Source organism: Gymnogyps californianus, chromosome 10 (genome assembly GCF_018139145.2).
Source record: "Gymnogyps californianus isolate 813 chromosome 10, ASM1813914v2, whole genome shotgun sequence".
Classification (NCBI taxonomy): domain Eukaryota; kingdom Metazoa; phylum Chordata; class Aves; order Accipitriformes; family Cathartidae; genus Gymnogyps; species Gymnogyps californianus.
In genome coordinates, this window is record NC_059480.1 from 21989 (window position 1) to 46132 (window position 24144).

Consider the following 24144-nt stretch of genomic DNA (forward strand, 5'->3'; position numbering starts at 1 on the left):
CGTCCCACGGCCGCTCCTCGCCAGCGGCACGGGCAGCACCGCCCGGCCGTGGCCGGTGAACCCGTGTCTGGTCCCTGGCAGACGCGGGTCCTGTCTCTGCCAGAAGCTGCCTCCGCCCTGGAAGAGCCTCCCCTCTCCCCTGGGACACCCAGGGCATCCCAATTTGGGATGGTACCAACTAGTCCTTGCCCAGGGCACAGGAGCCGGGCTGTTGCAGCCCGGACCCCTGCTTCACCCCGGCCGCAGCTCTGCCCCTCTGCGCCCCCGGGCAGGCACCTCTCCCTCCATAAAGGGCACGAGTCGGCCTCCAGGTCTCTAAAATGGATCACAGGGGGGAAAATAACCCAGTTTGATGGGGGGCTTGTCCTGGGTGGGCAAGCTGCTGCCTGCCCGGGGAGCGGAGCTGGGAGCAGCAGCCCCGCCGCGGCTTCAGGCCAGAGCGATGGGGTGAGATGCCCAGGGAGCTGTGGTGAGGCCGGGCAGAACTGGCAGGGGCTTAGGAAGGATCTCAAAACCCTTTCCGTGACCTGAAACCCAAGCTGAACGGCGCCCAACGCACAGCAAGGGGGTCCCTGCAAGCCTCTGCCCGCCTGCCACGTCCCTACCCGTCCGTGCCCCCCACAACACGAGTGTAACGAGAAGACGGCACCACGTCTGACACACACACACACACCCCCCCACACGCACACATCCACACACACACACACCACAGACAGCGCGGGGAGGTGCGGCAGAGCCAAGGCGCAGCCGTGCTGTGCAAGGGAAGGTCAGCCACGAAGGCGTGATAGCGAAGCTGGGGGGTTTGCTCGGGAGATGCGCAGAGGAAGATGCTCGCCTTCCGCCTGGAGCTGTGCCGGATGCCGCTGGCCGCTCGGGAAGTCCCGAACGAAAGCATCCCCCCATGGGTGAGAGACGGGAGAAGGAGAGGGAGAGCTGCTGCTGGGGGAGGTGGGAAGCGGTGATGGCTGGAGGAGAAGGTCTTTTCGGCGAAGCCACCTCCGCCGTGGGAAGCCCCCTGGATTAACGTGCCGATGGAGGCAGGATGGGAAGGAGGTGGGCACTCGCTTCTGCAGCAGGGGAAGAGGAGTGAGAAAACGCCAGCTACAACAGTAAAAAGAAGGCCCATCCCCACCCCGACACCTCCACAACAGCCTCTCCCCTGCCCCTCCGACCTGCTTCGATCCTGTCGTCCTGCTGGGAGGAGAAGGGACGTGACAACCCTTTTCGGAAAGGGCGATGAGGATCCTGTGGATTGGGATGGTCGTTCCTAGCCCTGGCTCCTGGGGAACTTTCCCATCCGGCTTTGGAAGCGGCCACCTGAACCTCCACACTCCCCACAAGGATGGGACCCTTGGTGTCCTGCCCTAAAAGGTGGGGAGGGGGAATCCCTTTGGACAAGCCCCCCGGGGCTCCCAGGCTGGGATAGTGGAGGTGGCCCATGTGCTTTCGGTTGGGAAGGACAGCCCCGCACAAGGTAACAGGCAGAGCCGTCCCCAGAGCCCTCCTTTTCCCTCCAGCAGGACCAAGCTCCGAAGCGAGGTGACCCATCCGTGTGGATGTGGGTGCCGCGGCCAGCAGAGGTGGCGGGCTCCCCTCTTCCAGAGGTAGATGGGGCAGGTAGGAATTGCCTCCTTTGGGAAGACATGGTGGGCTGTCCAGCCACCACTCAGGGGAGAAGTAGTTTAAGTTGCAGGGGGAGCAAAGCAGAGGGTTGGGGAAAGGCGGGGAGCAAGGGCAAGAGCTCCGCTGCCGCTGGGCACATGCCAGGGATGTCCCGGGGAAGGCATCTCCGGGACTCTGGCCCACCGCCAAGGCTCTCCCCTGCTTGGGGGAGGCGTTGTCCGGGGGCCAGGACCCAATTTACGGGATTTTTGTGACGTAAATAGAAATAAATACTTTATAAATATCATCTTAAACTACCGACACCTGATCTTACCCTGCCATCTCTTGCAGAAACATCAATAAACTAGGAAATCCCCATACCTAAACTACCACTTTCCCTTCGCGTGGAGGCAATTCCTCCTGCTCTCCCACCTCCGAGCTTTACCGCACTCCCACCTCTGCAGATCAAAGACCAGCTTTTAGCCAAAACCGCCCTCCTCGCTCCCTCCCCTCCGACCGAGACCTTTCTGGAGTGTTACAGATGGTGTGACATGAACGTCACCCACGGGGGGACGGGCAGTAGATGGCACGTGCACGAGAAATCCTGCCCAGGCAGGTCCAGGCTTTTGCAGCTACGAACGGAAGTGAGTTTCCCCGGTGAAGGTGTGAATCGAGACAGATCCTTCCATGGAGCAGACAGCTGGGGCAGCAGATGGTGTGAGAGATCAGACGTTAACATGGGGAGTCTTGAGACAGAATCAGCTATCTTATCCTGTTGGCAGACGGATGAGGTGGAGGGTGTTTTTCAGGTTAGATTCTCATCTGGGCTGTTCTCCTTCTGGACAGCTTGGATCTGATTTGAAAAACAAGGGACAAAAGGTGTCAGAGATGTGGACAAGGAGAGGTGTGGTCCCCCAGGTTCGGTGTCCTGGCTCCAGGCTGGTGCTTGAATCCAGCCAGAGCTGGAGGGACACGGGATTGTGTCTCTTTAGCCAGAGCACACAAATTTCTGTGCATTTACTCCTACTCCCCTAGTCCTGCCACTTGAGACGGTCTCAAGAACTTCGTGAGATGCTCTCAAGAACTTCATGAGATGCTCTCAAGAACTTCATGAGATGGTCTCAAGAACTTCGTGAGATGCTCTCAAGAACTTCGTGAGATGCTCTCAAGAACTTTGTGAGATGCTCTCAAGAACTACATGAGATGCTCTCAAGAATAGCAAAGGGCCAGCGTCCCTGCCACCAGGCATGGATGTTGCTTTGAACTCAGCACAACACTTCTGTACCAGCCGGGATCTGACCCTAGATTGAAGCATTTAAGTGGGGAGGGGGTGAAATCAAGATTAATATGGTCCGAGCTTTGCCGGCTGAGAGCCCGTCCAGGCACAGCTCTGCACAGGAGGTGCTCCCCACGCCTGGCCAGGAGGGCTGCAGCAGGGAGAGCACTGGAAGCAGGGCAGGGAGCACACTTGGCTGCCTGCAGACCCCCCACCGATGGCTTCCCGGCACCCCCCTTCCCCAAGCTGCCCCTGGTACCTTATGGACCCAGCCAGGAGGGGGTTGAAGGCGTAGAGCCAGTCGTGCATGTCCTTGTCACTGCTTGCCTGCAGCAGGATGCCCCGGTGCTCCGTGCACACCGCAAACGTGTTCGGGGTCTGCTGAGGGAGAGCCGGGGCTGAGTCCCTCGCCCGAGGGGTTGTGCGGAGCGGGGATGGCTCCCGGCGCCCTACCTTGAGCATGGCCTGCTGGTCCTCGCTGTACTCCACCTGGGCCTTGGAAAGGTTGAGTATGGCCCTCTCGACCGCGTCCTTGTCCGAGTTGTAGATGTAGACATACGGGCGCCGGACCACCACGAAGCGCTTCACCCACCCATTGGTGTGGGGCTCCAGGAAGTGCAAGTAGCCCTTTTTGGAGACGATGGGGCTGCAGAAAGGACCGAGGTCAGGGTGGGACACGGACCGTGAGGAGGAGGCAATGGTAGGGCACGGTCCCCCCTAGCCCCAAGGCGCTCCCCTCGCTGGCAGCCCCAGCCGCCCCTACCTGACCCGGATCTCCTGGATATCAGGCACCAGCAAACGCTGGGGCTCCTTCTCCTCCTCAGGCCGGCGAGCCGGGGACTTCTTCTGCTCTCCTTCTACCACAGGCTCCAGGTCGGGGCTCTCTGCTCTGGAGGAGACCTGGGGAGGTCTGGGGAGGGAGAAGAGGCCGGGGTGTAGGAAGAGTGACAGCTGGGGAACACCCATCAACCAGGACCGCATCCCAGTGGTACAGCTGCCCTGCTTGGGGGACGCTGGGGCATCACCCAAACCTCCCAGCCACCTTCTTACCTGACCTCCATGGCGTTGTAGCGTCCTTCCACCAGCGACGGGCAGGTCGAGGAGGGAGTGAGAGTGGTGACCCCAAGAGCTGGCATGGAGGGGTCTCTCATCAGGGTCACGGACATTTCAGACAGCTGTGGAGGAGCAGAGGTGTGGACTCAATTTTCTGGCCGAAGCTGAGCACAGGCAAAGGACTAGGCGCCTGCTCACATGAGGAGAGGCGAGACCTCCAGCCAGTGGGGTCCTCTCCTGGCACAGTCCTGAGAGCCACCAGCTCCGGGAACACCAGGGCGACTGGAGGGAGCAGGGACCACCCACGCCATGGTACCCAACTGGTCCCCACCCAGCCAGGGCCCCCCGGCCACGCATCCCTCCTGGCCCCCTCCAGCCCAGCGGAGCCTGGGGCAGCAGCGGTACCTTGCTCTCGCTGGCGCTAATGCAGACGTGGCTGTGGCTGTACTCCCTGTTGAAGGTGTGCGTGAGCAGGCGCAAGCACTGCAGAGAGAGGAGGAGGACGGTGGGGCAGGAGGCACCTTCCTCCACCCTCGTCCTCTCGCTCTTCTTGGGCTTTCTCCTGCCACAACCCCCTGCCACCCCGCGGGAGCCCCTTCCCGGCTTCATCCCCATGAGATGGGGATGCTGCAGGATGGTACCTTCACGGCCAGCTCCTTCTGCCTCTCGCTGGGGGTCTCGGGGGGAGAGGTGCGGACCTCAGGGGCCCCGTCAACAGAGAGTGGGGAGGAGACGCAGGAGGTGCTTCGGGACTCGGAGTCCTCGCTGGAGCAGGGGGACAGGGTCTCCAGGCCCAGGCGCTGGGTCGTCTCCAGCTTCTCGCGCAGGAGCAGGTAGTGCCTTGTCTTCTCCACCTGGGCACAGGCAGCCAGGCTCAGGGGTGGCCCCTTCCCTGCTGCCAGCATCCTTTCGGCATCCTTTCGGGACCGCACTTCCCATGCCCCGTTAACCCCACCTGCTCATTAGCTTCGGGTCTGCTGGGACCCGGCTAGCAGCGATGCACAGGAAAGCACCGGCAGCACAGCCCCACTCCTGCCTCCTCCCGCGACTGGGAGAACTGAGATACCCAGGGTGGGGAACCCCACAGGCACCGGCAGGGCAAGGCGCTGAGCTGCAAATTGCACCTTCTCAGCCCGTTTCTAGCCCAGACTCTTACTTCTTGCAGGAGGCTGAGTTTCTCCAGCTCCCACTGATGGTCGAGGATGAGGCTGTCGCTGCGGGGCCGCCAGCCAGCCAGGTTCTCCTCTCCCCGCACGTAGGCTACGGAGGTGTCCAGCACGCGCCGGCGCCGTCTCTGCATGCCTGCGGGGACAGACGCACAGCTGGGAGGACAGACGCATGGCCCCGACCCCGACTTCCATGCCGTGCCTCCCGGCCCTGCGGTGAACACCTTGGCAGAGGCACGGCACCCACCTGGGCTGCCGGCGTCGGCCACGCGGCAGAGGCTGAGCTCGTAGACTCCTGTCACGCGGTTGCTGCGAGCAAAGGGAGACGAGGCGTTACCGGCTCTGCCCCATCCCCATGCCTCAGTTATTTTGCTCAGGCTGCTGGGATGCCCCAGGAGGGCTCCAGTCCCCGGGTGATGGCTCTCCTCCCCCAGAAAGGCATCCCAGTACCTCTCGGAAGCCCGCAGGCTGCCGCTGCCGAAAAGGTTGCGGATGGAGCGGGAGGCAGGAAGCTTGGCATCCCGGGAGTAGAAAACCATGCAGAAGTCTTTGGTGATGACGGCGGGCTGAGTGCAGTTCTCCATCTGCAGCAGGGCAGGGGGGGAGGCGTCAGGGGGGCTGTGGCTTGGCAGCCCAGCGGGTCTCTCCCACCCCTGGTGCCCAGTGGTTTCCACTCCTGGGGTCCCACAGGGCCCCCAAGCACCAGGTTGAATCCTGCACCCCGTTAGCATTGGTGCTGGCTAAAGGAGGGGTTCACGCTGGCAGCACCCTGACGGTGGGGGAAATACCAGACTGTTGGCATTATAATGACCCCGACTAAGGTCCTTGCCTCGATGTAGGCGGAAAGGGTGATGTAGATTTTCTCCCGGTATGGGGTGACACGGTTGAGCAGCAGCGAGTTGTGCATGGAGCTATCCCACGCCGTCTCAAACTGGTAGAAAGTCCTGCCGAAAAAAATAGCAGAGCCGGTAAAACCATCTCCCCAGAACCCCACGCGAGCGAGCAAGGAGATGCCATCGTCCCCCCCCGCAGTGCTGCGGCAGGCCTGCAAGGACACACGGACATGCACGCGCGGCGGGGACAGATGGGGACAGCCACTCCAGAGGACGCAGGCTCAAGGCAAAGGGGGACAAGGCGTGGTGGGTGGGGGACGTGGCACCCTCAGAACGGCCGACGGACCGGGGTTTTGGGGAGGAGGGACCGCAGGAGGAGTGGGGGCTCAGCTGGGGTGCAGGCAAGGCAGGGCAGGCTGGGAAGGCAAAGGAGAGTGCATGCCCCACCCCCGTGCTCGGAGTGGGGGGCTGCCACCCCCAGCGTGCCCAGGCCAGGTCCCCACCATCCAGCCCAGGGCACGCAGCACTTCCCGGCCCCTACCAGGAGCGGCTGTTGCCGTTCGGGTGACGATGGCCAGAAGGGAAAGGAGGGAGGATGCTCAGCACTGGGGGGGTTGCTGCCAGCGCCAGCCCCTGGGAGAGCAGCCCCCCCGCCAGCCAGGTCCCCTTCCCCAGGGCTGCCCCCGTCTGCCAGCCCTGAGCCCCAGCGGGACCCGGGGACCACGATTTGGTGGCTGGCCCCTGTCAGACTGTCTCCCCCGGCTCTTGCTCTGCCCTGATCGCCAGCCCCATTCCCACCAGGCTGCTTCACTCCCCTCGCTGGCTTTTCCATGGCTCCCAGGCTGGGAAAAGGAGCGGGGGACACCCAGCCCCCCTCGCCCCGTGCCTATGGGGTCCCGTAGAGGACGGTGCAGCCACCCAGAACAAGAGTGGCAACTGCCCTCTTCGGGTCAAGCAAGCGAGGGTGGGGGAAGCAGGAGGCGGCTCCGGTTCGAGAGCATGGAGGATCCCTGTTTCATCCCCTGCCCCGCTCCTGGGCTCCCTCCCGGGCCAGCCTTGGGGTCATGGGACACCCACTCCCCAAAGCCACTTAGAGCTGCTGCAGCCCCGGCTCCTGCCTGAGCATCCTCAGGAAGCCGTGGCTCAGCGATGCCTCAATGAGGATGCTTCGGCACGTCCCCGAAGCAGCGTCCAGGCGGCCGAGGGGCTCTTTTAATGAGAGCCGGGGCAGCCAGAGGGAGCAGGGAGAGGCTCTCAGCTGTGATTGCCCCCACGTTGGAAGAAGAGGGAGAACGACGCTTTCAGAAGGTGTATAAAATACATAAAAAAACCCCGCATGAGACAGAGCCAAGGCGAAGGATCGTTTTGCAGACACAGGTCGCTTGAGAAGAGAGTGCTCCCCAGGGAGGAGGAGGAGAAGAGGAGCCTCAGGGGAGGGGGGAAAGAGCAAAAAGCAAAGGGAGAAGGCAAAGGAGAAAGAGAGAGAAGCAGGAGGGACCAGACCGAGCGGGTGCGCGCGAAATACCTAGTGTCATTTCCAAACGAAATGCTATAAGTGGAAGGCGACCCAAGGACAAACACACACACGTACACACACAGAAAAACGAAAGGTCAGAAAGCATCGTCCGTACGGGGCCGGCGCGGGAGCAGGGCCGTGAGGAAGGGGAGCCCCTCTCGAGGGGACTCACCCCATATCGGCACTGCTGGCCGAAGGAGCTCCTGCCTAGCTGGACCCTGAATCGGAGCCCAGAAGGCGCTCGGCGAGGGCAGACAGAGGCTTACCCCTTGGGTGAAAACCCTCTGCCTCCCACCTTCCTCACGGTCCGGCAGCAGGGAAGCGAGCACATGCGTGCTCCCCATCCCCTTAACTCTGCCCTCACTGCCATCCCAGGGCAAGGAGCTCCCGCCCAGCGCAGCCCCCCGGGAAGGTGCCCGTCAGGGGGGGACCAGCCGTCCCACCACCACCCACGCAGTGGGAGATGATTTCTTCACCCATCCCCTGCCAAGAGCCCACGGGCAATGCCAGCGTGAGCCCACATCCTCCTGCATCCTCCGGCTGCATCCGGGCTGGATCCGTCCCCCCGCACCCCAGGAGGGACAGGGTGCCGCTGGAGGCACAGCTCTGCCCTTGGGCATCTCCGAGCAGGACCGGCTTCTAGCTACTGTAGGGAGGACAACCTCCTGGCACAAAGCTACGGAGCCCACCAGGACTTGGGAGACCCCATCCCCTGTCTCCCAGAAGCATCCCCCTCTTCTTCCGCCATGGGGCATGGTGGCGGGACACCCCCTCCTCTGGGGCCTCGGCGATGCTCCCGTCCAGAGCCTGGCGGCAGCATCCAGGTCCAGCAGCTCTCGCCCATGTGCCGCACACCAGGCTCACCCTGCAGTCCCAGCTGAAGCCCCCCCCCCGTCCCCGAACAGCCGCTCCCCCCCTTTACACAGGGGTATAACAGTCCGTGCCACGTACGGGTGTGCACACCCGCTGTCGCGCCTGCGTACAGACGCACACCGCCCGTATGCCGCACCTACGCCCGCGGGACTACCGTGCACGGGGTGGGCGGCGGTGCTGCCATCATCACCGGGTGCCCAGGCGAGGACTGGAGGCACCCCGCAGCCCCCGCCGTGGTCTGGACCAGCCCTGCGGCTACCCCAAGCGACGCCGGGGGACAAGCTGGGGCTGGGGCGGGAGGTGACGGAGGGGCGGCACGCTCGGCACCGGATGCCGGAGAGATGGGAGAGCAGCGAAGTCAAAAAAGCAAGAAGAAAACCCAAATCAGGCGATGGGGACGCAGGCGTGCGAGGGGGAGTGGCAGCCAGCGAGAGCGCGGCCCAAACAAACAGCAAAAGGGGCCGAGTGAGCGAGAGGTGCCGGGGCGGGAGGGAGGAGGGATGGGGCGTGTGGAGGGATGGGGGGCTAGATGTCCAAGTGCTGCCTCCGGTGGGAGTGAGCGCGCCAAGGCGAGGGGGGAGAAAGAACGAAGGGAGAGAGGAAGGGGGGGGGGTGGAAAAAAAACCAATGGAAACAAATAATACCTAGGCATATCCGAATCAAGAAACTGCCTGCGAAAACACAAAACAATCACATGGTTAGTGTGGGCTCAGATGGGCGGCAGCAGCGGAGAGAAGCGAGGGGGGACCCTGGGTGCTGCCCCCCGCGCCTCCTCTCTGGGCACTCGATGCAGGGATGAATGGGTGCCAGGGAGGGAGCCGTACCGCTCCCCCGGTCTCCTCCTGAGTGGCTCCAGGGGACTGGGGAGGCTGCGGGGAGGGAAGCCAGGGTCGCTCTGGGCGATGGAGGCTGTGTGGCATAAGGCAGCGAAGCAGGGAGCACAAGCAGCCGGGGAGGAGGGTGAAGCGGGCCCCGGCTCTGCCCGCTGCCCTCCCTCTGCCCGTCCTTGCAGGCTGCTGGGGCCGAAGCATGTGTGCCTGCATGCGGGATGGAAGCGGGGGGGTTTGCAGCGAGCGCCCCTCGGCATCCCGCGGGAAGCTGGCCGTCCGCTCCTCCCCCTTGCCTGGCCCTGGGCAGGTTCACGGCATGGATACGGGACAGATACAGCGTGCACACTGGCTCGCAGCCCTGATTCAGGGCTGGCCCTCAGGCACAGACCCTTTGAGCGTGCAGGTGAGGCAGGCTCTTGCAAAACCCAAGCCCCTCGTCTCCCCGCTTCTCTCCACTCCCCGAGCATCCCCCCAGCCTGAGCTGTGTCCCCCCTCTCCTTGCCCTGCAGGACCCACGGGGGGAAGGCAGGAGCAGGAGGCACATCTCCCCTGCCAGGCTACGCTAGAGATGCTGAAGATCCGATCTGGCTGCACCCAGGACCAACCGGCCAGATCAGGAGCGGACATAAAACAGTGCAACCCCAGGAGCCCGTGGGTGCCACAGCCACCCAGCTCCCAGCAGCCCAGCAAAAACCACCGCAGCTCTGCCGGGCTGAGCCCTCCTCACCCAACCGTCCCCGCCTAGCCTTGCTCTGTTGTCCCCATGGCTCTGCCAAGGTCTCCTGGTCCGACACTCGCACGCATACCCAACCCCGTGATTTGGCTCTGCTGCCCGGGTATCGCGTGCCTGCCGCTCCACCGTGCCGAAGAGCTGCCCCGGGAGCGCTACAGGGTGGTACCTCCCATCCAGACCCTCGTCATCCCCCCCCCAAACACACTGCCTTGGGACAGGTCACCTTGGGCCAGCAGTGACCCTGAAGAAAACGAGGGGAAAAGCAGTCCCCACTCCCCGCCGGGATGCTCCTACGCTGGCAACTGCCACACGCACAGCCCAGGACCAGTGCCGCTGCTCCTGGTGCTGCCAACGACCATCCCCGTCTTGTCACGGCTGCCCGCACACACACATTCTGGCCAGGGACCCCTGCCAGCCCCCCCGAGTTTTACCAGCAGCCCTGGTGCAGAGGAGAGCTCTGCCCTCCGCACCCACTGCACCCCCCCGCCACCGCAGGACCCAGCCAGGGAGATCTGAGAGATAAAAAATCTCCGGCCCCGCTGCTCCCACACCCCTGCCAAAGCCACAGGGGGGACATAGCCCCCTGGGACAGGCATGAAGGGGCAGGCATCCCCAAAGTCACCCGGCAGTGATGGGGGATGGCTTTCCTGCATCACCCCCCCACAGATGGGGACCGGCCACGGGCACCAAGTGGCCTTTCCATCGAGTTTGCTGGGACACGGGATAAATAGTCCTTCGTGGCAGGTCCCCTCCACCCGCAGGGTCGGTACGTCCTCCCGGTACCGGCACCGACTGGCTCTCTGTGCCAGGCGGTCACAGCCGCCACCAGAGAGCAGGACCCCCACCCAAATTCCCTGTAGTGCCAAAGCCCGGCGCGGAGAGGCCTCGGGGAGGAGGAGGAAGGGGGCTGGCAGCCCTGAACCCCGAGACCCTCTGCAGCTCCAGAAAAGCCCCACCCAGAGGCAGCAACGGATCAGCAAGACCCTGCGGAGGGGCTGAGAGCCCCCCCAGGGGAGAGAGGGGCTCCCCACGTGTGTCCCCCAGCCCTCACCACAGCGGGGGAAGAGCAAGAGAAGAAGCGGCACGCACCGGTCATCCTGGGAGGGGTGGATGTACCCGGAGGAGAGGATGTTCAGGGACAGGATGTTGGGGTCGATGAGAGACTCGTCTGCTTCTGGGGTGTTCCGGATCCGACCTGCAAGTGCAGCATGGGGACATCGCTCAGGCAACAGGCGGTGGCCCTGTGAGGGTCCCCGTGAGGGGTAGGGGCAGCCCGCCTGCCTGCATCCCCCAGCAGCCCCTCTGGCGTAGGCAGCAGCCGCCCGGCGCTCGGCCACTCAGCGCCAGAGGTCCTGGTCCAGCTCCTGGACACGGTGGCCGGGACCGAGGCATCCTGCCTACGCGGCGTCCCGGTGTCACCTGCCGGGCAGCCACCGCTTTGCTATTGCAGGGCAGGAGGGGAGACGAGGCGTAAAGCCCCACGTGGGAACGTGGGTGAGAAACAGCCCGAGAGGATGGTTGGGAGCTTGGGAGGCTGGGCATGGCTCACATCCCACCCAACCTGGCTCGGCTTACCCACAACCAGCTCCCGCACTTCCTTCCAGCGGATGAGGCTGCCCGTTTCGTGCACCAAGGTGACGGTGATTCTCCTCTGGATGCCCTGAGACCCATGAGACCAAAGAAAAGGGGCAATGGTTAACACAGCTCCCAGCAGGAGCCAGAGCCAGGACGGCATCTCGGGGAGGGAGTACCTGGTGGAGGAGGAAGGTCCCATGGCACGGCATGCCTCCACGGTGGTCCACGACAGCAGGGATGTAGCTGGAAGAGAGGATCGCGGCATGACACAGAGCCCCGTCAGCCTGCCCGGCGGTGCCGAGCACTGGGCAAATCACCGCGCTGCCTCCCTCTCCTTCCTTCGCTCCCCTTTCTGGCAGGACTTACTCGCCGTTGGCCTCCAGCTCACAGATCTCGAAGAAGACCATCAGGTCGTACTTGCACTGGCACGGGCCAGCGCTGGGCCGAGTCATGGTGCTCAGCTTCGTCGCAGGCACTGTGGCGGGTCAGAAACACAGCTTAAAGGACGAGCTTGCTGCTGACGTTTTGGAGTGAGGTACGTGACAGCAGGCAGAGTAAGGGCAGAGCAGGCAGGGACCGCGGGGAGACACACGGAGGTGGCAGCAAGGCAGGAGGGAGTGCACAGAGTGGGACAGCCCCATCCCGGGGACCTCGCTGACCACTGGCGTGCCTTCTCCCATGCTCAATGTGGAGCAGCGAGGGTGTCAGGATGCAGCCGGCCTCACCCACCCCCGAGATGGACGCCCTGAGCCCGCAGCCTTGACACAGACACGTTCCAAACCGCACAGCACCGCTCCAGGGACCGTTCGGGGACAGCCGGAGTGAGGCTCCCCCGGTGCTGGCATGGAGACCGCACAGCAAACCCCGGCGTTCAGCCAAACCCCAACAACTCGGGTCTCGGCGGCCAGAGCACAGCGGGGACCCTGCAGCCCCTGTGGGATGGCGGGGCTGGGTGGTCATTTGAGCTGTCCAGGGAGGGTAGCCTCCTCCCTGCCACTCTGCAGGAGGTGAGAAGGGGGCTTTGCATCAGCCGAGTGCTGCGGGAATGGGTGCCAAGGGCTTTTGGGTGCTCTGGCCTGCAGTACATTTTGTGGTGCCCCTGGGGTCCTAACTGGTCCCCCTGGGGAAGGGGACCCCGCACCCAGCACAGGAACCACGGGCAGGCAGGGGAGCAGGAGGCCAGATCCCCTACCTGGTTTGGAGAGTGGCATCACACGGGGGAAGTGGCGCCGGGACGGCCTCAGTGGGCTGCAGAGAGAACCACCTCAGTTAAAGCATCCACAGAGACCCCCAAACCAGGCCAACCACACCTACACCCCAGAGCCACCCCCTCCCGCCACCTGCCCCCCCCCCTCTCGGGTCCCCAGGAAGCCAGCTGCACCAGATGCCCCCGTGGCACCCAGGGGTGGCCCAGGGTGCACCCACCTCAGGACGTCCTTGCAGAGGGGCGGGAAGGGGTGCTGCTGGTAGTGCCCAAAGACTTCAAATACAATCGGCTGGCTCTTGATATATTCAATGAAGGACTTGGTCACCTCCACAGCAATCTGGAAGAGAAAGAGCCGTCAACGGCGCAGTTTAGCTGGGAAAGGGATGCAGCCGGCAACAGCACCAGGGACGTGGGATGGTGCAAGCCTGTCCGATCTCCTGCATCCCTCACTCATCCCCTTCCCCGTGGCCTGGGGACGCTCTCCCCACCAAGACCACTGCCATGAAATCCCAGCCTTTTCGGGTGGAGGGCAGCGGCTTTCGGTCCACCCCCTACACATCCACCTTGTCTAAGGCTGACTTAGCTGGGCAGCTGTGATGGGCTGGGAAAGCCAGGAGGAAGCTGCTCCCTTGGGGAGAAGACCCAGCCAATGGCCCCACGGAGACGCCGGCAGCCGCAGAGGTGAGGGGGTGTGGGCAGGGGAGGGGTACGCACATTTTGGACGTGATAGAAGCCCAGCGGTGGCCCCCGTCCCGTGTTCTTCAAGGGCTCTGTCGAAAAGGCCTCGTCGTGGCGATGGATGAAGCTGCGGAGGGAAGGAAGGTGGCTCGGGGGCTGCAGGATGGGGACGTGCTGGAGCAGGGAGGGGAGAGAGGGCAGGGACAAGAAGAGCTCGCTCCCCCGGGGCTGCTGCCCGCACGCTGGGCTGGCACAGGACCCCCCCGGAGGCGACGGGAGCCTCTCCCTGCCTTTCGCCAGCAACCGAACAAGGTACTAGACAAGCAGATGGGCTCATCCCGCAGCCCTTGGTTTTGCCTCCCCATCCACGAAGGGCTCAGAGATGGGGGGCTGGGGCTTCCCGACATTCACCACCAGCCCCAAGGCGATGGCCGGAGCACGGTGGGAGATGCAGGGCCATGGGGCACCGGGGGCTCACTTGAACTGGCAGAAGATGTCTGCGTATTCCGCGGAGATGCTAGAGGCTTGCAGGACTGTCACGCGGAAAGTGAAGATGCTGCCCAGCTTCAGGTGGTCCAGAGCTGTCTCCAGCGGCCCGTCTGGCACAGGCTTCTCTGGGCTGTCCAGGAGAAGGTCCTCTGGGGTCACTGCAGGGAGGGAAGGGTCCTCAGCAAGGCGGGGGGGTCACCTCCCTTGGTGTCTGCCAGCAGGCCCGCACCAGGGCAGCAGGCTTTCGATGCTTGGGTGGGCACAGGAGGCTGGGTGCCGCGGCGGGGGGGGCCACTCCCCAACCGCTTGTCAGCACCCCCTCACCTGCGCAGGTGTTGTTGTTGACTTCGTCGGCGGAGGGACCCACGTCGCTGACCTGCCCCTGGCCTTCGACGATGCGCAGCTCCTCCTGGGAGGTCCCCGAGCGAGACATCCCCACGGCTGGGCATGACTCCGACTGAAACTGCGCCAGGAGTGGGGCTCAGGGATGTCTGGTGGTCCCCGAGGCGGTACCGCTTGTGCCGCTGCCACCGCCCCGAGCACTGGTGCACCTCCAGCTCTCCCCTCCCACCCCACGGCAGCCCCCCCCCCAGGACATGGGCAAGAGCAGGGTGCACCAGTGGGTGCCAGAGGGCTGGGGGCTGCCGGGTGGACCGGGAGCACAGTCCCTTCAGCGTGATGCCTGCACCTCTGGGAGCCTGGTGGTCCCCATGGGGGAACATTGCTGTGGCAGGCAGGGGTCTGCGGTCCCCGGGCACCCACCAAGAGCCAGCCGCCGCCGTACCTTCTCAAAGTGCTGGTCGTCGAAGGATATCTTGGCCGTCCCTGACTGCCGCACGCCGGAGCCATAGTCGGGGGCTTCCTCATCCGCTGGAGGAGGGATGGGGGTGAGCCGGCATGGGGGGGCGCGAGGGATGCGAGGGGCACATTTTGGGGTGAGTCCCCCTCCTACCTGAGATGGCCTGGACGGCCACGCGCAGGAAGCCCTTCACCTCGCCCTTCTCGCTGACAATGGCCACACGATGGACCAGGGGCACGGGTAGAGGAGGTTGCTCAGGTAGACGAAGGCCCTGCCGGAGAGGGGAGGGGGGGAACACACAACACGGGGGGGAGCGGTCACTGCTCCCACCCGCGGGTCCCCAGGCGCGGGTGGCGCGGCCGGCGGCGGCCGGGATCCCAGGTCACCGCTCACGGCGCGACCGCGGCACTGCAAAGCAAAACTAAAGAGAAGGCAGCCAGGGCCAGCCGAGAGGGGCAGGGAGCGGGCAGCGGGCGGGCAGCGTGCCGCAGGCAGGCGGGCAGGCAGCGCGCCACGGGCAGCACCACGAAGCAGACGGGGCTCGCGTACCTCTCCGGCTGTCACCTCCGTGGCGGGCGGGGAGGGGAGGGGGGCTGCGCTGGTGCCACCGTGAAGCTGGGAGGGAAGAGGACCTTCTCTGCGGTGGAGAGCCGGAGGACTAGGGCAGGAGGTGCTGCGACACGACTCGGGGGTGGCTGCAGAGTCACCGTGGGGGGGACAGGGGCAAGGCAGGGGGGAAGGGAGGGTGACGAGGGAGGTAGAGGCCGGCGGGAGCGAAGGAGGGGAGAGGAGGAGGTCCTGGCTGGAGGTCAGAAGCCTCCAGAGATGAACCTGCCGGGAAGGGTCCTGGCCCCGGCTCTGCCCACGGCGTTGCAGGACCGCTGGTGGCTGCAGGTGGCCTTTGCCTGGCTGGGAGGGAGGCTGCACGGCGTAGCTGGCGGCATCGGCAGCATGTGTCCCCCCGCCCCATCCCTTCACACATGTGGCTTCAGGGTCCCGGGCCGCCCACCAGCACATCACAGGGACGGCATGGCCGGCTTCTCCCTGTGGGTGAGGAAGGAGCTGCCCGCTCCCTGTGCGGCAGGTCTGAGCCTCCCCGCCATCCTCCACGCCGTCCAGGTTGCCGACGCTACCGCGGCAAGGTGCCGCGCCGGGGTTCAATGTGAGAGCTACACCACATCTCTGCCGGGACCTCCTGCCAGGTCGCAGCTCTCTGTTTCTCAAGCTTTTTGCCTCCTCTTGCCACCTTCCTCAACCTCGCCCATCAGCTGGCTCGCCGTTCCACAGTCCTCCTGGCACTCTGGCAATGGCGGTGCACCGTGCCCTCAACAGCGACAAGTCAATTCCACAGCCTTCGGCACCGAGCTGCCTGCCGAGAAGTGCGAACTACCCTTGCCTGCGGGGCGGCACCGGTCCCAGCAAGAGGAGGTGCAGGGTGCCCGGCACCCCTCCCCGGGGCGCCCACCAGCATCTTGACATGCAGCATCTTCAGGTGTCATGGGGGGATGGCGCTGCGGCCGGCAGGACACTTTTGCTTCAGGAGGCTCCCATGAGGGTTGCATCTCCAGGCGGCTGGCAGTGCTGCTCACGACGTCCCAACCTTGCCGGTGTCTTTGCAGACATCCACGGCACCCGAAAGTGCCCAGGGTGCTCTTGCAGGAGGCCCCCAGCCCCGCACTTGCAGCCTGAGCCTGAAAGTCCGGAGGTTCCCCCTGCTCTGGTGACTCCAACCGCTGCTTGACGCTTTTTCCACCCAAAGCATCTCCAAGGACTCAAGTTGTGGAAGCGAAGGTGATGCCCCATCACCGTCTCTCTCGGGCTCGTCTCACCCCATCTCTTCTCAGAGACCACCAGGGACAAGTGGCTGGACTGTGCCAGGGCTTCCCGGCAGGACCGCGTGCCCAGGGCAGAGCCCTGCGACCAACAGGGAGGTCTCGAAAGCACGGGGATCTGGGTGCGCCCACCCGCCCGAAATCGCAGGGCAGCTGGTGTTGAAGCCAAGGGAGTGGAGAGGGGAGGAAAGAGGGGGAGGGAGGGGGGGCGGGCGGGGAGGAGGGGGACAAGTGTGTCACTAGAGGAAGGAGGGCAGGGACACTAACCACAAGATTGGTGAGGTGCAAAGATGGCATGCTCAGACCAAAGAAAAGCCTTTCCAAAGGAAGACGAAAGTGAAATAACCCCAATTTTCGCTAAAGCTTTGGAGAGATAGAGCCAGCAGCTAAGAAAAAAACCCCCAAAAACTTAAAAAAAAAAAAAACTAAAAGAAAAAAAAAGAAAGAAAGGAAAAAAAATCAAAGACAAGGATCCAATCATAAACCAATCCAAGCACACTTCACAAGAAATGTGGCCGGCGGAGCTGCTGTGCGGGGAGCCAAACCCAGGGCAGACTCAAAAGAAGTCGGAAGGCGCCGAGCTCCGGGGAACGTGCCCCCGGCACGGAGCGGGGCCGCTGCCGCAGGGCCTTGTTTGGTTTTTTGAGGTGACCCCAAGAGTTCTGGGGCTTTTTTGATATTTGTTTGTTTGGTTTTTTAAATAAGGAAAAAAGGAAAAAAGAAAAAAAAAGGGGGAAGAACCCAGCTCTTTCGGTCTGAGGCTGCAGGACTCTTACCCCACCTCCACCCTCTCTGCCTGCGCTGGTCCCCCTCCTCCCCACCTCGCTGCCCGCACCCTGCCTGGCAGGGATAAGCCTGGCTTTAGCACACTGAGGAAGAGGAGCTCCAACTCCACCCGTCGGGGCAGCCCCAGTGGGGAGAGGTTCACCGTCATGAGCCCCTCTGGCTCCTGCCTGGGGCAGAGGCTCCAGGACCAGCTCCGGGTGCACATCCCCTTGCGAAAACCCCGGAGCAGCACCGGGGCAGCAAAACGGGCAGCACCGCATCCCATTTTGGGGATGGGCAGATTGCAACTGGGTTTGGCGGCACAGCCAGTTTTGAGGCAGCTGGTGGGTTTCTCCAGGCCAAGACTGATGGAGTCCAGGGGAGTCTCCTGGCCAACAGGTATGAGAAATCAAAGCTCTTGTCCTTGGCCAGAGCTGAGGAGGAGTTGGAGCCTGCACTCGGGTCTCCGCGACCTCCCTGAACATCTCCTGTGCCAAGCTGGCAGGGACGGCCCCAAGCCAAGCACTGGGCAAGGGCGGCGAGAGAAAACGCCGCTTTTCGCAGAGCCCTCCTCTCCTTCCTGCGCCTGGCTCTCCCCTCGCTCCCCTCGGCTTCATCCCCACGACCGCCTGGGGACATCCAAGCCTCCGTGTCCGGGGGGGCTCACGCTGACCGACGCAGCCGGGACGGCCAAGCCGGTGCCAGAGGCACGCGCAGCTTCGAAGTGCCTGCGTGTCCCCAGGCAGCGGCACCACGGGGGGTCACCCTGAGCCGGGTGGGAGGTGGCCTTCCCTGGGACAGAAACGCCCAGGACCGAGACCCCCATGCAGCTTCCCCGGCTCCTTTGGTGCCGGAGACGCGGCAGAGCTGCCTTTCTCGGGGGCCACCCCAAAGAGGGACCTGCCTAAAGAGCCTCCAGCGGAGCTGGCGCCGTCCGCCTTCCCCCGCTATCCCCTACCACCACTGCGCTCGTCACAGCCCTACCTCGGTGGGCACCTTGCCGCCCCACCGGGCGCCCTGGGCTGGGCGGCAATCCCGGCCGGCCGGCCACCCCTGCGCCTCCGGGACGCCCCAGAGGTGGGAGTCGTGTCCGAAAGCAGTTCCCTCATGCGAAAGAGCTAGTTCCTTCCCGGCATGCTCTCCTAAAACCTCACCAACCTTCCTACTAAACTGAACAGGGGGGAGCGGTCGTAAAACGGATCCCGGCCATCACACAGCGGGCACTCCGGAAAGATGTCTTCCTCCAGGTCCTCCGCCTCCTCCTCCTCCTCCTCCTCCTCCTCCTCCTCCTGCCCCTGGTGCTGCTCGTCAGCAGGCTCGGTGATGTCGGAGTCGGGGTTCGAGAAGGTAGGGGAGGGGGTGAGATCAGCCATGCGCTCGCTCATGCATGTGTTGAAAAGAGGAGAGCTGTTGCAGCCAGAGATATCTGAACTAAGGTTAGTACAACAAGATAGAAGACAGGTTAACACCAGCTGTTCCAAACAGAGAGAGCAAGAACAGGAATTTGGGGGGGTTGGGGTTGGTTTTCTTTTTCTCGTTTGGGTTTTGGGGTGGGGGTTTTTTCTGCTTAAACCAAGGGATGTCGGGAAATAAAGACCTGCCCGTCCGGTGCGTCTCTAAAGGAAGCCACCAACACCTTTATAAAGGGCAGAGAAAAGAGCGACCCAAGGAACTGGTGCAAAAGGTGGGGATTCCCCTTGCTGGCTTTGCAGGCAACGCGGGGACGGAGTGGGTGGTACGAGGCTCGCCGCCACCCCAGCCGCCGAAGGGAATCTCTCCACGTGCCGTGGCACAGGGGGATGCCTCCGCAGCAGGTGTGGTTGGTTGGGCCACGCGGCTCAGCCCCCTGCTCCCCCTGCCCGCCGGGGCAGACCCTTTCTCCGGGGTGGCCCGTCCTCATTGCCGGCACCGCACCCTTCCAACCGGCGCGCGGGAAGCGCACGGAGACACGCGGCACATACCATACACAGGGATGCTCAGACACCAATGCGTGCACATGGACACGTGCCCACCGGGGCGGAGGTCACGACGGCATGGGCTCTCAGCCTGCTGGACAGCCGCGGCCCCCCCGCCTCCCACCGGCAGCAAGCCAAGAGCCCGTGCCTCACAGCACTGTTAGGGCAGGCAGCGGGAGCATCGCCAGCGGCTCGCGGGTCCCTCAGGGTCCCGGCAGCCAATGCGGAGGAGAGCCATCGCAGGCAAGATGGGCCCTGACCGGCACCGGGGGAGGACAACGCATCCTCCCACGGTGCAGCCCTGGGGAGGCGAATGCCCTGCGTATGGCAGAGCCGGCAGCGCTTCCTCCCACAGGGCTGCCTGGGGGTCCCAGCCGTGCTTAGAAGGAGCCGAAGCGCTCACCTGCCGACCAGCCTGAACCAGGGGAAGCGGTCGTAGAAAGGATCTCCACCAGTCACCACGTTGTCGCAGTCCTCGATGACGCTAGAAGGCACTTCTGCTGCTCGGTCATACATTTCACGCATCAGGTCCAGACGTTGCCTGTAGGCAGAGGGGGACAAGGCGGGCAGCAGTGAGAAACTGGGCTGAGGCCGGCCGAGCCCTCCCCGGCGCAGGCATCGTTCGCCCACCTCAGCTTCTCCAGGGTCCAGTAATGCGTTGCCCCGTTCTTCTGGTCCTGCACCTCTACAGCCACGATGGTCCGGGGGAACGGCCGCTTCTCCCGGTCCTTGGCGGCATCGGGAGGCAGCAGGTCAGGAGGGAGAGGCGAGTACAGCGTGTCCGTGAGGAGCACGAACTGGAACTGGACCTGGAGAGGGGCAGAGGGGGACGGTGAGCCACCCGGGAGGACAGTGGGCTTCACACGGTGCCTTCGGCGACCCCCTCCTCAGCACTTCCCTGGTGGCCCACGCTTGTGGCCTCTGCTGTGGGTGCCGCAGCAAGCCAGAGAGGAGCCCTGGGCACCCACCTTCTTCTTCAGCTCCACGCTGATGGCATTGGCTTCCTTGAGGAAGATGGCGTTGCCCCAGAGCAGGTCGCGGAGGGAGGTGAACTGGTACCACTTCCACTTCCTAAAGGCCCAGAGGGCCAGCTCGAACTCCCGCTCTGTCCATTGCACTGTGGGGACATGGAGGGAGTCACCCCACCGCCGGGAGGGAGGACATCAGCACAGAGGTGCCCAGGGGACCCATGGTCCACTCTTCCCGCTCCCGCAGAGAGCATGAAAACCCTGTGGTGGCACCCAGCCCTCACCTTCATCCTCAGGTTCTTCCTCTTCCTCGTTTGCCTCAGGGTAATACCTAGAGTCCATCTGCTTCTGCAAAGCCTCCAATTTGCTCTCATAGTCCTGGGGGAAGCAGGGAGAGGGATGATGCACCCCACAAGGTGTGACCTTCCTCCATGCTGCCACATAGCGCTTCTCCCTCCCCGCAAGAACCTGACCTCCGACCTCCTCTGGATCCGTGTTTATGGGGACAACCCCAGGAACAACAGGTTTACCCTTGTTTTTAGGACACACAGAGCCACCCCATGCAAATATCTGCCAGGACTCAGTCATGCCTGGGCAGCCTGAGAAGGAGCCAGGTCCTGGCCACCTACCAGCCTCTGCTGCTCGAGAAGGTAATTCGCCTCCTCCCGTTCCCTCCGGTACTGGTCCTCCAGTTCCTGGAGCCTGGGAGGAATGGAGAAGGAGAGGATGACCAACCTGGAGGTGGATACCCAACTCCCCATTGCCCCAGCCCCTGTGCCCTCACCGCTGCTCCATCTCCTGCTTCATGTCGATGCCCTGCTTCTCCAGCAGCTCTCTTTGGGCGAAAGCCCAGTCCACGGGCTCAGCGGGGGTCTCGGCGCACGGGGTCCGCTCCCGCTCCTGCCGAGCCTGCTCAGGGTGGTTGAAGCGGAAGACGTGGCTCTTCCCCATGATGATGCGGTTTCCTACAGGGAAGAACGCGGGGTGGGGGGAAAGGGCATGGGTTTCATGTGGGACAACCTGCAGGGTCCCCATGGGATGGAGGGAGGCAGGTTAGAGCAGCGCTGGCGTGCCAGCTCTGGGGACCCACCTGAGCGCAGGATGCTGGGCTCTGTCACCTTTTTGCCGTTCACGTAGGTGTCGGCGCCTTCACAGGGCTCCAGGGTCACTATTACTGCAGAGACGGCGGGAGGGGGAGAGAGGGAGCGAAGGTAAGGTGGAAGCAGAGGGGTAAATCCTGCATCTCCTGCTCTGCTGCTCCTGCAGCCTCAGAAAGGGAGAGCTGCCCCAGCCGGCAACCCAGGCACGGAGTTAGGGGACACCGGGGTATCCATCAGCAGCAGCCGCACCCTGGGCAACCAACAGGGCTTGGCCAACCTCATGTTAATCAGAGCAGTCCCAAGGACTAAAAGCAGCTGGAGACTGGACGTGAGAGGAGATCAGAGCCTCCAGTATGCATCTCCAGCCTCCCCAGCCTCGTCTCCCAAAGCCCTTTCACTTCCAGGTTCCTGCTGGTTTGCGGGGTGGGCTCTGCTCCGTGTCTTGGGTGGGGGAATCGTCTACGGTCTGCTCTTCCCTCCCGCCCTGATCTCCCTGGCTTGCCTCACCGTGGCAGTTTCCACGTGCTTTGCGCGAGCTTCCCTCCCAGCTAGGTGAGGGCTGTAGCTCGCTCTGGAAGCATGGAGAGGCCACGGCCAAGCAGGAGAGCCCCACTAGCCTGAGGAGGGCAGGAGCTCTGGCTCGGGGCAGGTGCTGGGGACACACAGAGGGACTGGGGTCCCCGGGGAGGTGGAGCCCCTCCAGACAAGGAATACCTTCACCGCCGGTTTTGGTGTCGCTGCGGAAAAGGCAGTGCTCTTCCTTAATGAAGTGCCCGCTGAGAACGATGTCCTGCCTCTTCTCTGCATCTTCCCGGCCAACCCTGCCAGGGGGAAATCCAGCTCGATCCTTCCTCAGAGTAGCCCCTCCCTGGGCCTCCCCCTAAAACCATCCTTGGGGCTGACAGGAGCAGCCCTTGGTGCACAGCAGGACCAACGTCCCGAACGAGATTACCCAGCAAATACATTTTTCCCACACGCCTATGGCATTTTGGGGATGCCCCGGGAACAGTGCCCAGCCCAGGGACAGCTGTCACCCCGCTGCCCACCCGGGCAAGTCAGGCACTGAGCTATGGGCTAGGCTCCCAGCGCTCCGCAGGACCTGGCCCTCACCTTGTTATCCCATCCTTGATGTAGTAGAGAAGACACTCAGACATGAGCGGGTCCTCGTTCAGGTTGACCAAGTGCGGTGTCTGGGAGAGACGAACAAGGAGTCACCCCAGCGCACCCCGTCTAGCTGGGCGCTGAGGGATGCTCCCGAGGGAGGTGGGAACTCAGCAGCACCTCAGGCTCCCCCCTGCACGGGCTCCGGGACAACATGCCCAGGCAGGTACTTTTCAAGGGGACCGCAGAGAACCGAGCAGCCGGGATGAGGATGACCTGCCTCCACACGCCTCCTTGCTTTCCTCCTCAAAGGGCTGAGCCCTGGGCACCCGTCCCCCGGCCGCCTTTGAAAATTCATGTTGCAAACAGGCCCAACACGGAGCTCAACACTTCCCATGGGGAGTCCCTGATATGGCTTAGTGTCTCCTGGGGTGGGACCCTGCTCGCCTACGCTGCGTGTCCACAGGCCCTTGCCTCACTGTAGCCCCCAGCTCTGCTGCGGACAGTGTAGCTGAGGCAGAGACACGTCCCATGCAATGGCTGGTTTAGGGTGAGAGGAACTAAAAGTGCCCATTTTCCTCCACTGACGGGACAAGGACAGATGAAGGACCCAAAAGAGCAGGTCCCAGACCAGAGGTTCAACCAAAAGTAGTGGAGACCTGAAGCTTTATCTCCAGGCTGAATTTCACTCCCTGGTCTCCTTCCTGACAGTTCCCTCCCATCACTTTCTTCCCCTGGGTCATAAACCACTTTGTTCTTGATGAGAGGGAAGTTTCTCCCCTGGCCACAGACCTCTCCGGCTGCAGCTAGCTTATCTCACCCCATCGCAAGCTGCTGTGATTGCACCTTCAGGCAACAGGCAAATCAGTATCAGTAGATGAAGTTCTGAGTTTCCCAGAAATGAGAATAGAGACCGTAAGAAACATCTTATCAGCGCACTGACACCCAGCATGCAGAGGTTTCCCCCTCACAACAGTGCTACAAGCCCTGGCTGATAGGAGAGACTCACTCCAAATAGTGCAGGAGAGCTGGAGGTCACGGGAAATGCAGGCTCTTCTCCATGGTGGCTGGCAGGAATAAGTTGGCTGTAACATTTAACCTCAGGCCCCTCTGGGCAGACACGTAGCCCCAGGGTCTGAGAATCCTTCAGCTTGCAGTTTTTCTCCAGATTTGCAAGGCTGGCTGGTAGAAGGCAGATGCTCTACCTTCCACCGAGCTCCTTGGAGACATAACCACCCCAGTGATGGCATACAGCAGGACAGTAAAGTCCTGCCCTGCTTTGCCCTTAACGAAACGGGGTTTTGCACGCTATCGATGCTAACTTTCCTCACCAGCCACTGGAGAAGTCAGAGGAGTTTCCACCCGCCAGACAGCTGAAGAGCAAGGAGGCACCAAGACCACCACAGCAATGCCCCACCTCCAAGACCAACCTGCTTCGGGGAATAAACCCCGACGCTTTCTACACAAAGGTCTGGGGTCCTAACAGGCAGCGGCTGAGACAAGAACGAGAAACAAAGACGACGGTGTAGAAATTTGTCCTAAGAGCCATGCCAAGGCACACAAGGGGAAGGTCCCGAAGCCTTCATCACCGAGTGTCACCACCTCAGCTGGGAACACAGGCATCTACTAAGATGTTTGGCCAAGCCAACCCGCATCAGCTGCCGGGGCAGCTCTCAGAGCATCTCTCGGTGCGGCGGGAGAGCCAAGCGAGCCCGCCCTGGTCCTACCGGCACGTGCCTGCACCTCAGCACCCTGTGCTGCTCTGCGGGCTTCATGGGCTTGGGGCTGTAAAC

At 63.2% G+C, this 24144-nt stretch overlaps 1 protein-coding gene across 1 annotated transcript in view; it reads right to left on the minus strand.

Moving 5' to 3' along the window:
• Positions 1-2400: 2400 nt before the first annotated feature.
• Positions 2401-24144, minus strand: part of KIF1A (kinesin family member 1A) — a 33669-nt gene continuing 11925 nt past the window's right edge. The window contains 34 exon segments of the mRNA XM_050902192.1: positions 2401-2455; positions 3138-3256; positions 3332-3524; positions 3642-3788; positions 3929-4053; positions 4337-4414; positions 4573-4785; positions 5088-5233; positions 5345-5406; positions 5548-5681; positions 5927-6041; positions 8964-8990; positions 10972-11077; positions 11458-11542; positions 11634-11700; positions 11824-11932; positions 12650-12705; positions 12883-13001; positions 13379-13469; positions 13821-13989; positions 14156-14294; positions 14616-14701; positions 14784-14867; positions 14870-14901; positions 18386-18658; positions 19586-19723; positions 19813-19991; positions 20151-20299; positions 20435-20528; positions 20780-20852; positions 20935-21115; positions 21241-21324; positions 21965-22071; positions 22361-22440. Coding sequence (XP_050758149.1) covers positions 2413-2455; positions 3138-3256; positions 3332-3524; positions 3642-3788; positions 3929-4053; positions 4337-4414; positions 4573-4785; positions 5088-5233; positions 5345-5406; positions 5548-5681; positions 5927-6041; positions 8964-8990; positions 10972-11077; positions 11458-11542; positions 11634-11700; positions 11824-11932; positions 12650-12705; positions 12883-13001; positions 13379-13469; positions 13821-13989; positions 14156-14294; positions 14616-14701; positions 14784-14867; positions 14870-14901; positions 18386-18658; positions 19586-19723; positions 19813-19991; positions 20151-20299; positions 20435-20528; positions 20780-20852; positions 20935-21115; positions 21241-21324; positions 21965-22071; positions 22361-22440 — 3903 coding nt within the window. The 3' untranslated portion in view covers positions 2401-2412.